Here is an 11714-nt window from a genome sequence, read left to right as displayed (position 1 = left end):
AGAGAAACAATTCGTGTCGTTTTCAGCTATTTTCTCAAACCTGTTTTTTTTGTTTGTTAAGTGTTTTTGTGTTTTCAAGTTTCAACAATAAAAACACGTTAATTAGAAACATAAAACCTATATTTAACCTTAAAAAAACGTTAATCTGTTATCAAATTTTAATTCTTTAAACGTAAGATAACAATTGTTTTTTCTTGTTGTTTGAAGATCATCTCATGTTCTGTTTGCATCTTTTTACACAATCTTTGAATGGCATCGGTAAGATCTTTTACCCTTTTGTTCTTCACATTTTTATGTGTGTTTTCATCATTGAATTCATTAGAATTTGTTGTGCTGAAAAATTTCAGAATAATCAACGACAGCAACAAGATCGACCATTACCAAAATTTGGGGAATGGGATGTGAACGATCCAGCATCAGCCGAAGGATTCACGGTTATATTCGCTAAAGCTCGAGACGACAAAAAGACAAACGCAAGTGGTCGTGCCACCTCACAACGCCGTGACAACAACAATAAATCTCAAGATGAACCTACGGTAAAACATTCTAAATCTCAATCGTCAAACATTTTAGGACTAGTTTGTAAGAAACAAAGACAATCAGCCTTAGTTCGTTATGTTTTAGAAAATATGAGGTCTTAAAAAGGTTGTTGCTATTTCTATTGCAGAAGAAACGGTTCTGCTGTTTCTGAAGAGCAACAACACATCATCAAAAGGCCAAAAGCTGAGTCATAAACATTTGTTAGATCATTGAAAACAGCTTCTTCATCATATTCACTGATATCTGTGTAAATTTATCATTACAGAGATAAAGAAAAGAAAAAAAAAACAGACGGAAGTTTCGATCTAATTCTTGTCACACAAAACATTTTTTTACTTACACAATATCAATGTCTCTTAACCCGCGGTTTGGTGAATCTTGATCTGACCCATTGCTACTTGTCTTTTTCTTGAACGATTTCTGGCTGAAAATCCTAGAAACCGTTTTCGCAGGACGTGGGACTGATCTTGAACCGCCTTCATATCGGTTATGTTTCTTGTCTAGCTCATTTGATAGTTTCTTGACTAGTTCCACAAAATGTCTTCTGAATGTTGGATACCTTGATACTGATTTGGTTAATCCTTGAAGCCTAACCAAAACCAAAACCACACACAAAGATTACCTTAGAATACGAAGTAGAAAGTCGTAACAAGATTGTGAGTTTTTTATGTTCTTTTATTTACCTGCGAGCAAAGGCGTCAAGTTCAGCTTTTCTGAGTTCGGTTAACGGAGGAGATTCAGCTTCAACAATGGAGCTTTTAAGTCTCTCTGAAGCTCCAAACAGCAATACCAATCTCCCAAGATACTCTTCTTCTTCTTCGGATAACTTTGCTGCTTCGATCTGGTCTTTGAGGATCAAAAACGGATTCAGAAACCAATCAAAAAACGCATCTTTTGGGCGGTTTTTTGAAGTTATCTCCGTAACACCGTCACCTACACACAAAAAACCAATTTGGGAATCCAAAATGCTTAAAGAAACTGTTTTGCTTGGTTCTTGATGATATTCAAATGGGTACTAGACAAACTGTTGAAACATTGCAACATACCGAGTAATAAACCGGTGGAATTAGATTTGATAGAGCGTAAAAGCTCGTGAAGAAGAGAATAAGCAGGTAAGCCAAAGCTGATCACTTGACTGCCTTTGCTAGATTTAGCTTCTTCGATGTCTTTTGAGTTTATAATCCCTTTCAGCACCATTATCTCTCCGTGCCGCCTACATTCTACAAATAGAGCCTCCAAAAGCTGCAAAATAAACCAAAAAAAAAAAAAAAGTTTCAGTTAAAATTTAATACAAGGAATCGAATATAAGAAGAAGTTGTTGTGAGTACGTCAAGCGGTTTCAGGTCGATCATTGGGCCCCTGTTTGATCCTCCTCTTGATGGAGTTGTCTTGAAAGAGTTCGGTCTTGAAAGACCACCAGGTAATGCTGTATTAGCCCCTTCTTCGTTTCTTCGATATTTTGGCCTGTAACAAAAAAACAAAGAACCACATTTTTGGAATAAAAAGAGAGAGAGAGATAAAGATTGCTGTACAGACCATTGGAGACAAACCTGGGCGGTTTTTGGAAGTTATCTCCGTAAAACAAAGAGAGCAAGAGAGAGAGAAAGATTGATATATAAGCCATTGGAGACAAACCTGGGAAAGCAAGAACCTTCTGGCATGTCAAGAACATCATTGCTATACTCATCATAAATTGAAACAGAAGCAACAACATAGCAGAGACCGAAGAAGAACGATGACTCCTGTGTTGTGACAAGAGAGAACCGATTCAATATCATCAAGATTCACACTTGTCTTAAATCAGTAAGTCATTTTAAAATAACCTGATATGAGACTACACCGGCGTAGGCACCAAGGAAGACACTAGAGACCACAGATCCTAAAACCGCTCCAACAACAGCTAAAGGCCAGAGTAAGATCACAAGGCCTGCGATTGGGACACACATTGTTTCCAAGAAAGGACCTTCACGTCCAATGAGATCGTGAAACAAACGGCGCCAACCTTTGAACAACATGTAAGGGCTTTTATAAAAGGCTAAGAGTGATATCATTGGGAAATCAACAAGAATTCCAAGAACCGCAGCAATCACAGCGCCTGGGATTTGTAGTAACCTGAGGAGTAATGTAAGTGCAAACTGTAAGAAACCACTGTTGTGTAATCGCAAATTACTGAATTTCATAAAGAGTTCTGTAAACCTTATTTCATAATAGTGACGATCCGCGCTAGATGTTCTAAGATCATCCATAAACGAAAAGTACGAGTGAAAGCAAACATCTCTAAAATCGCAGACAACGGTGAAACTGCCTTGAACAGTGCTCCAAGTCCCATCCTAAATTGTTAAAACAGACAATTTTATGCGTTGAGGTCTAATCTGTAATAACATATAAAAACAAGAAATGGAGAAGGAAAAAAAACTTACATAAAAGCAATGGAAAAGGGGATTAGACTTCCCTACGCCAACAGCATCGAAAGTGGCAAATATTGGAGAAAGAAATCCATAGATAGCACCTCCGAGGATACTTCCAATGATACTAACCACAAGCCAGAGAACGACACCGAGAGGAAGACATAAACACAGAAAGAGCTTCAAGATCGGTCCTAACTGTTTAGCACTGAAATCAAACAAAAACGCTTCAAACATTGAAAGAACTGGTATTACTTGTAGGAGGACAAAGATTGTTTCAGTAAAGAGAAAGTACCTCACTGTGGAATATAGAGTCCAAATAGCGTGCACTGGTAAAAGGCCTAAGATGATTGCAGAGTTCCCAATAGCCACAATAAGGCATATAACCGGGCAGAAGACGATACCTAAGCAAACAAAGAAGAAGTTTAAACAATTCAACCCGATGAATGGATAAATGAATTAAATTACTCTAAGATGAACCATCCATAAGCCACTGAACTAGTGAGCAAGATCTCTAAAACAGAACAAAGTCCATGGATTAGGGGTTTCCTTACAATTAAAGAAGGGAACTTTATGGTATTGAAGAACCCTAAATTGGGTATGGAAGCAGTTGAAGAAATAAATGAAACAAATCCTAAAAAAAGCCCAAACACAAATCAAGAAAAAATCCTAAAACTTCACATTAATACCAAAAAAAAAAAAAGAAAAAATCCTAAATTAAGTCAACAACATCGATCAGAGTTAATGTTATATCCCCACAATCGAATTCAAGTCTGAAACTTTTGATTATAAAGACAAAAAAGTGAGTGAGTGAGTGAGTGTATCAACCAGAAGAAGAAGAAGAAATTAGTTACCTTTAATGACACCAAGAAGGAGTAAACCAGTGAAATAAGGAATGAAGAGTATAAATTGCCATAGAGAAGCCAAAATTCCCGTTGGAGGCTCCATTACAAAATATATATATATAGCTTTCTCTTCGAATTCAACAACACAGACCCATCACTCAAAAATGCCGCATTTATGAATGAATCCCTAGAATCTAAAAATTGGAAAACAAAAGGTAAAGCAGAGATTTTTTTTTTTTTTTTTGTGAGGAAGAGAGAGAGAATGACAAGTTCAAACGGTGACAGACACGACAAAGAAGCATAAACAAGTTTTATCTTCTTTAGTCCTCCGAGGATTTCGAGATTTTTTCTTCCTTTTAATTTTTTCAATTTAAAATTTACAAATTTGAACAGCAAACACACGAAAGATTCGAGAGAGAAAGAGAGAGAGGGGACAATGTCTCACACACTTTTGGGATTTGACGGTTAAGAAACCGTCCATAAACCCCTAAACCAAAAAAAAACTATACAATTATTTAACCAAATCTAATAAATTTCTTTTTTGTAACATCTTATTTTATTGATTATCAAGTAGTTGTATTATAATAATCCTCATGAAAGAAATTTATTAGGCTATTTGGAACATAATAATGAAAGATGAAAGTATTGTTATTGGTTTAAGGATCCTTTGCTAGATGGTTGGCTGCTTTGTTTTCTTTTCTTTCAATCCATGTAAATTTAGCCTCTTCAAACTTTTCTTTCCAATGTAATACTTCTCTTATCCAATTATGCATTCCAAAATTAAATGATTGTATGTGTAGAAGCTTTCTCAACTCAAGGCAGTCTCCTTCGAAAACAACTTTGCGCAAGCCTTTTATCCAACAATGCTGCATTGCTTGAATAAGACTTTGACATTCATTCTCTAAGGCATTTTGAACTTTTAATCCTTTTGCTTGGCTTGCTCTCATGTAAGTTCCATTTGAATTTCTTATAATCCATCCAGCTTGCGGTTCCCTAATTACGTTTGACCCAAGAAGTCTCTGGTCTTGTCCAACTCTGAATTTTGCGTGATGATGGCGTAATGTGAACAACATTTAGTGTTGAGAGGTATGCTTCTGCATTAATCCATTCTTCAGTATCATGTCTTGTTGATCGGATTGTATGAGACCATGGTTGGTGTCTTTGCTGGAAAACTAAGAGGTTACGACTTTTCCAGATTCTCCATAGGATCCAAATAGGAAGCTGATTGCTGAAATCAATATTGTTAACCAGACTGCAACTCAATACTTTGTCAAGATTTTTCTCTAATGATGCATTTGCATTGATCAAACCAGCGATCGAATGTCCCAAAGCTCTCCATAATGATTCTGCATGATAACAGGTGAAAAAAAAATGGTTGGCTGTTTCTTCCGCTTGGCAACATCTTCGACATACACTTTGATCAGTTATGTGTCTCCTTCTTAAATTTTCACCTGTTGGTAAGATTCGTGACACCATTTTCCATAAGTAATGTTTGATCTTTGGAGTTGTCTTCAGTTTCCAAATTTTCTTCTTCATATCTATGCTGCCCGGTATTGGTAGTTGTTGATGATCCCGTAGTTGTGTTGCGAGATAGTAGGCTGACTTAACTGAGTAGAAACCACTCTTTGAATAATGCCATCCCATGAGGTCTGCTCCCTGTTTCGAGTATAACTTGATTTTTTTTATGATATCAACATCATCTTGGTGTACCAGTTCTGTTAGTTTCTCTTCATCCCATGTTGTTGGTTCCGATATGATCCAGTCACTTAGAATTGTGGTGTGGGATATCCTCTTGGAACAGGAGCTCTTGGTGGATTTGTTGGGAGCCATGGATCATTCCATGCATCAATTGACTGTCCATTACCTATTAATGGTCTCACCCCTTGTTTCATTAGATCTCTCCCATGAATAAGTGATCGCCAAAACTATGATTCTTTTCATTTTCTTGTTGCGTTGAGGATGTTTGAGTCCGGGTAGTACTTTCCTTTGATTACCCTCGCCATTAGACATTGAGGTTGTTGTAATAATCTCCATGCTTGTTTTCCTAACAAAGCATCATTGAATAGTTCCATATCCCTGAATCCGAGTCCCCCTAAACTTTTAGGGCTTCCTAATCTCTCCCATGACAACCAATGCATCCCTTGCGTGTATTCATCTGAATTCCACCAAAAGCTTGCTAGTGTTGAGTTTATCTCCTGACAAGTTTCTTTGGGAAACTTGAATACATTCATGGAGTATATAGGCATGGCCAGAGCTACTGATTTGAGAAGAACTTCCTTTCCACCTGTGGATAAAAATTTCTTGTTCCAACCTTGTGTTTTTGCGTTAACCTTCTCCGTGATGTAGTGAAGCATTTCGCTCTTTCTGCGTCCAAACTGTTCAGGTATCCCCAAGTATTTTCCTCCTCCACCATCGTTGTGTATATTGAGAATATACCGTACTTTCGTCTTGTTCACTTGTCGAACTTTCTTACCAAAGGTTATTGAAGACTTACTGAGGTTTACAGCCTGTCCTGATACCCGCTCATATTGGTGCAAAATCTCTTTTATCTTCTTTGCTGATCTTACATTTGCTAGTGTAAAGAAGAGGGAATCATCTGCGAAGAGAAGGTGGCTAACCTTTGGACTTTTGTTACTGATTCTGATCCCTTGTAGTTTCCTTTCAGCCATATTTCGATTCATCAGGTGGGAGAGGACTTCAGCACATAGTATGAAAAGATAAGGAGAGAGTGGGTCTCCTTGTCGTATACCCCTTTCTGGCATTATATTTCCTTCTGGTGAACCATTTACTAATACTGAATAACTTACTGTGGAAACGCAATTCATAATCCAGGATATCCATTGAGGGTGGAATCCCATTCTCTTCATTGTTTCTTCCAAAAATGACCACTCAAGCCGATCATAAGCTTTAGAAATGTCTGTCTTGATGGCCATGTATGACACTACTTGTCTTGTTCTTGTGTTAAGGCTGTGGAAAACTTCATGGGCAATAATAATGTTATCAGTGATCATGCGCCCAGGGACGAAAGCTGCTTGGTTCTCGGTGACCAGTCATGACAAATGGTTCTTAAGGCGGTTCACAAGGATTTTGGAGATGATATTATAAGCCACATTGCATATAGCGATCGGTCGAAAGTCAGCCATAGTATTCGGTGTCTCCTTTTTTGGGATGAGCCAGAGGTTGGTATGATTGATCAACTGGTCTAGTACACCGGTATTAAAGAAGTTTTGTACCTCTTGAATGATGTCAGGTTGGATGTCCTCCCAAAAGTTTTGATAGAAAGCAGCAGTGAAGCCATCTGGTCCTGGCGCTTTGTGTGGTCCTACTGCAAAAACCGAGGCTTTAATTTCCTCCATACTGACTGGCTTTATTAGGTCTTCATTGATTGTGTTGGTGATCTTGGTTGTGTATCCTCTGAAAACTGCATCGTATTCCTTCTTGTCCACTGGAACAGACTTATAAAGGTTCGAGAAATAACCTTCAGCAGCCATCGCTATGTCTTCATCTCCTCTTTGTATAACACCTTGTTCATCTTGCATGGCATTGATTCTCTGTTTGACATGTCTTGTTTTGGCAGTTGATTGAAAAAATGATGTATTTCGATCACCTGCTTGCATCCAATGGTTTCTGCTCTTTAGCTTCCAATACATTTCTTCATCAATGTATGCCTGATTGAGATCTCGTCTCAAGCCTTGTCTTGTTATTAGTGGAGCACCCTCTGCAACGGCTTTATCTAGTTTGAATCGAATTATATTAATTCTTTCCTCAGAATTTATCCTATTCGCCTTCTTCCATCTTGAGATGTGTTGACGGCATTGGTGAAGTCTTCTTGCCAAAAGGATGTTTCTATTACAGTTATCTTTCCAGCCTGACATAACAGCATCATGAAAACCTTCCTTTGTTGTCATTCTATTGTCATAGATGAAATAACCACGGTTTTGCTCTTCGACATCGGAAATATATGTCACTAAGGGTCTATGGTCTGATTCTCCAAATTCTAAGAATTTTGTGGTTGCAGCTGGGTATTTATCTAGCCAGGCTTTGTTAGCCATGTTCCTATCTAAGCAGCATTGAACATAATGTTGTCCCCTTTGACCCGCCCAGGAAAATCTATCCCCAATTGATATTAAATCTATTAGTCCACACTCTCGAACCATTCTTTGAAAATTGTTAAAGGTAGCTTCTGATCTATTTCTTCCACCCTTTTTCTCTCTATTACTAAGAATTTCATTGAAATCCCCTATTAGTAGCCGTGGTTGGTTTTTCCTGGTGATATTTAATCTTTCTAGGCGTTCCCAGGTATGATCACGAAGGTTTGGGTCTGGGTTCCCATAAACCAGCGACAAATAAAAAGAACTACCATTATATTAGACTAAACAGTCTACAAGATTAGGGGAAGCAAAAGAAACTGATAGAGTTACATGATTTTTCCAATAAATAACTAAACCACCACTAAGACCTACAGGAGGAACTGATACATAGTTACATAAGCCTAATTCACCCCCTATATCCCTAATATGATCATCATCCTGCTTTGTCTCTGAAAAGCAGATAATGTTCGGGAGATACTTTCTATGAATCTCCTTAAGGCGTCGAACTGTCAAGTCTAAGCCTAACCCTTGACAGTTCCAGCAGGTTGTCTTCCTATCGAATGTGGTGGTTTAGGGTCCACCACCCCTCTAGCAAGTTCAGGATCAATGTTCGATCCTCCATCATCTTCATGTTCTGTCTTCCTCTGTTCAGTGTTGCTCCCTTCTCCCACTTCCCTCTTCCGCTTCTTGTTGATTATCTCAGTGGGTGCCTCCCTTACGTCATGGTGGTGTTTTGCATCTCCTAATATGATATTATCTGCCACCGGACCATTGTCTTGAGCTCTGTTATTATCGTTCTCATCACCTTTATTCAGTTCCTCAATTCGAACATTTTGGTTTCCTGGTGCTGTAGGGGGATGAATGTCTTCGTCACTATCATCATCATCTGAGAAGGGATCAAAGCCACCATTTCGGAGAAGACAAGCCCCCGAATCATGAGTAAGCATACCGCATGCCTCACAAAATCCCCTATGTCGCTCATATCTGAACCTCAGGATGGTGTTGACTCCAGGGGTAAATTGAAAATTGCGTTGGAAACGAAGGGGATCTCTGATATCCCAATTCAATCTGATGCGGACATACTCCGCCCTTTGTACTGCAGCCTGATCATAATTGATGTCCATGATCATGCCCATAGCCCGACCTATATGGGCAACCACTTCCTGATTCATGTATTGCAGGGGGATACCGCGAACTTGGATCCAGAACGGGATAAAGTTAAGATTGTCTTGAGGCATTAGTGGAGTCATCGCTGCAAAACCACCATACGGTCTGCAAAGGTCCAGGGTCCTCTCCTTAGCACAGTTTCCATTGATTCTTCGGAGGGGAAAACAAATTGAAAGCGCCTTCCTTCAACGATTCGGCCGTGGACCAGACCGACTTGACCCCACAGTCGTGGCATAACCGCAATAAGAGAGCGGAGGTTTTGTCGTCTTGGCATCACTGGTCGGCCCATGAGTATGAACCGGTTTTCCGCTGCTGCGTTGTTGACCACGTCAAAAGGAAGTGCAATGGGGACATCATCGACACCCAAGTCCAGATCTTGCAAAACTCTACGGATGTTATCTGCCATTCTCTCAAGGGAATTGAAATCTTGATAGAAAAAATAAGTTGGAGAAGTAGATGAGGAGTGATCGGGAAACTTATTAGCCCTTTGCTCTTTATAGATCTCAGCAAGGGCATCCCTTGTGAGGGAATCGACATCACTAGGAAACGTGGTTTTCTTAGTGGAGATAACTACTCCGTCGCAGTGATCATGGAGATCGTGATCGACAACGCCGGTGTCTTCAACAACCATCACAAGTGTGAGGAATAGACGGAAAAGTAACCGTCTCACAATCGCACAAAAAATCGCACTTTTTCTCTCATTTTTTCTTCTTGTTCTCGGCTTATTCGTTAGTTAGTTGTAATCTAATCTAATAAAAATTTTATGTTAATAATTTTGTACCCCTATAATATAAAATAATATATCACTTTACCAAAATTACTAATCACAAAAATATTAGTAATTTTCTATTTGCAGACTTTGTTATATGATTTTTAGGATTTTTACCAAGATTAAAAAATAATAAATATTATATTATTATTAATTATTTTTGGTTTTATGTTCTTTTTAATATTTATTTACTCATATTTTTCTTACACTTGTCATTCAAATGTATGTCTATGTTTATTTTTATTTTTTTAACATTTAAAAGCTTTATTATTACCAGAAAGTGTGATCCTCGTTAAGGAAGTTTACAATAAAACCAGGAATATAATAAAAGCTGTTGAAAGAAGAATTGTTTGAAGTGGTCTATGTTTAATTATTTATTATAAAAGTAAAAACATTAATTAGTTGTTTGATTTTAAGAATAAAAATGCATTAAATACACTAAAAATTATCCTCTGTGATATGAGAAAAAATCCTAAAACATATGATACAGTGGGAGTATAAAAATACATTAAATTTAAATATATTATTTATTTTTTTAAAATATAATTTTAAAAGATCATCTTAAAAACAGTTGTATTTTACTACTCACTTTGTCCCATTTTATAAAATCTTTTAGTCAAAAGCACCAAGTTTAAGAAACTATAAATGTATTCTTCTTTTTATTATAAATTTAATATTTTTTAACCAATAAGATTAAAGATTGTAGAATACAATAATTATAATATACTAAACAAATATAAATTATGCATACTTAAAGAAAAAGTCTAGAAAATCTTATAACAAAGGAAGTATTTTTACATTGTTATCGCTTTTGTTATTTATTAAATTTTTGTGTTGGTTTCTGTTACCAACTTACCAGGCAATTTTAAAATAATCATCTTTAAGAAAGATCGATAAAGACGAAAATAAGATTAATTTATTTTCTGTAATTTGTTTCAGTTTCTTCTAAAAATATTGTTGTTGTGTTCCTGGTGATAGGTTTTTGTGCTTTTTAACGCATGAGCCAACACCTTCCTCCTTGTATTGGGTGAAGGAAGCACGAGAAAAGAAGGTTAACAGAAAACGACATGCATCATATAGTAGTAATTAGTGATCACTAAGCGACACTTTATTTTTTTGGTTTCTTTATTTTGATGTCGACACTAAGCGACAGTTAAAGAATCACAATACCATTATATTATTATCAAAGTAGTAATCGGACATTAAAGCAAAGGGAAAAAAGAATTAAAAAGTACAGGTGTGTTTCTTCTATGGTTCTTGAGTGTTTTTTTTTTTTCTTTGGTTTTAATCCAAACCTAATTTTGGAATAGGATTCATTCGTGGATCATGATGGTTCCACTTGGTACGACTGGTCAAACCAATTTTAGTATTCTTATGTACTTCTCCAATAGAAAATGGTGTGAGTGAAATTTCAAATTCCTGAATCTCACCAAATATCACGAAATATCACTTTGTTAGGAATCAATCACACGTCAGAGACGGTAGTGGGATATAGACTAGTAGTATATTAACGATTGCAAGTGTAAGTCTATTTATAATCAATTGGTTGTGAATTGGAAACGTACAAGACTTAGCATGATATCATGAATGGTTGTGAATTGGAAACGTACAAGACTTAGCATGATATCATGAATGTTGTCTTGCAAGTCTTACCACGTGGAAGATCGAAGTACAAAATATTTTATGTTTTCATCAGTTTGTGACTATTTTATATAGTTGGTGGACGACCAAGCATAAATGGTATCAGTCTACGAAAGTAAAAAGAATAGATGAATGTGGATCATAAGATTAAGTAAATTTTACCTTTTAATGATAAAAAGCTCGGCCAAATTGATGGAGAAAGCCGGCCTAGCTAGATCTTCAAAATTCAAGGGCTATCACGATCAACTCCTTATTC

General features: G+C 37.0%; 2 protein-coding genes and 1 pseudogene across 2 annotated transcripts; 1 reads left to right on the top strand and 2 right to left on the bottom strand.

The window, feature by feature from the left end:
* The first annotated feature begins 132 nt into the window (after window positions 1-132).
* Window positions 133-849, top strand: LOC147934607 (RPM1-interacting protein 4-like). The gene is made up of 3 exons (XM_087475891.1): window positions 133-258; window positions 348-536; window positions 668-849. Exons 1-3 carry the CDS (start codon window positions 250-252, stop codon window positions 689-691), a joined length of 222 nt encoding a protein of 73 aa, XP_087332017.1. The 5' UTR covers window positions 133-249; the 3' UTR covers window positions 692-849.
* On the bottom strand, window positions 738-4348 carry LOC104724430 (putative membrane protein At3g27390). The gene is made up of 10 exons (XM_010442920.2): window positions 3800-4348; window positions 3241-3349; window positions 2961-3153; window positions 2737-2870; window positions 2364-2652; window positions 2176-2282; window positions 1869-2004; window positions 1587-1782; window positions 1224-1473; window positions 738-1129 (listed from the first exon to the last, which is right to left on the bottom strand). Exons 1-10 carry the CDS (start codon window positions 3891-3893, stop codon window positions 877-879), a joined length of 1761 nt encoding a protein of 586 aa, XP_010441222.1. The 5' UTR covers window positions 3894-4348; the 3' UTR covers window positions 738-876.
* A 3919-nt stretch (window positions 4349-8267) lies between these two features.
* On the bottom strand, window positions 8268-9738 carry LOC147934606 (uncharacterized; annotated as a pseudogene).
* Between the last annotated feature and the right edge of the window lie 1976 nt (window positions 9739-11714).

The sequence above is a fragment of the Camelina sativa genome, chromosome 11 (assembly GCF_030686135.1).
Source record: "Camelina sativa cultivar CO46 ecotype springtype chromosome 11, ASM3068613v1".
Taxonomy (NCBI): domain Eukaryota; kingdom Viridiplantae; phylum Streptophyta; class Magnoliopsida; order Brassicales; family Brassicaceae; genus Camelina; species Camelina sativa.
The sequence above is the reverse complement of the archived record's forward strand: the minus strand, read 5'-3'. Positions and strand labels throughout refer to the sequence as shown.

Excerpts from the sequence above, each read along its gene's own strand:
- LOC147934607 (XM_087475891.1), top strand. Across the intron at positions 537-667 it reads AATCTCAAGATGAACCTACG|AAGAAACGGTTCTGCTGTTT; the intron begins GTAAAACATTCT and ends TTTCTATTGCAG.
- LOC104724430 (XM_010442920.2), bottom strand. The coding sequence starts at position 3,893 with ATGGAGCCTCCAACGGGAATTTTGGCTTCTCTATGGCAATTTATACTC. Across the intron at positions 2,283-2,363 it reads CCGGTGTAGTCTCATATCAG|GAGTCATCGTTCTTCTTCGG; the intron begins GTTATTTTAAAA and ends GTCACAACACAG. Across the intron at positions 1,474-1,586 it reads TTCCACCGGTTTATTACTCG|GTGACGGTGTTACGGAGATA; the intron begins GTATGTTGCAAT and ends TTTTGTGTGTAG.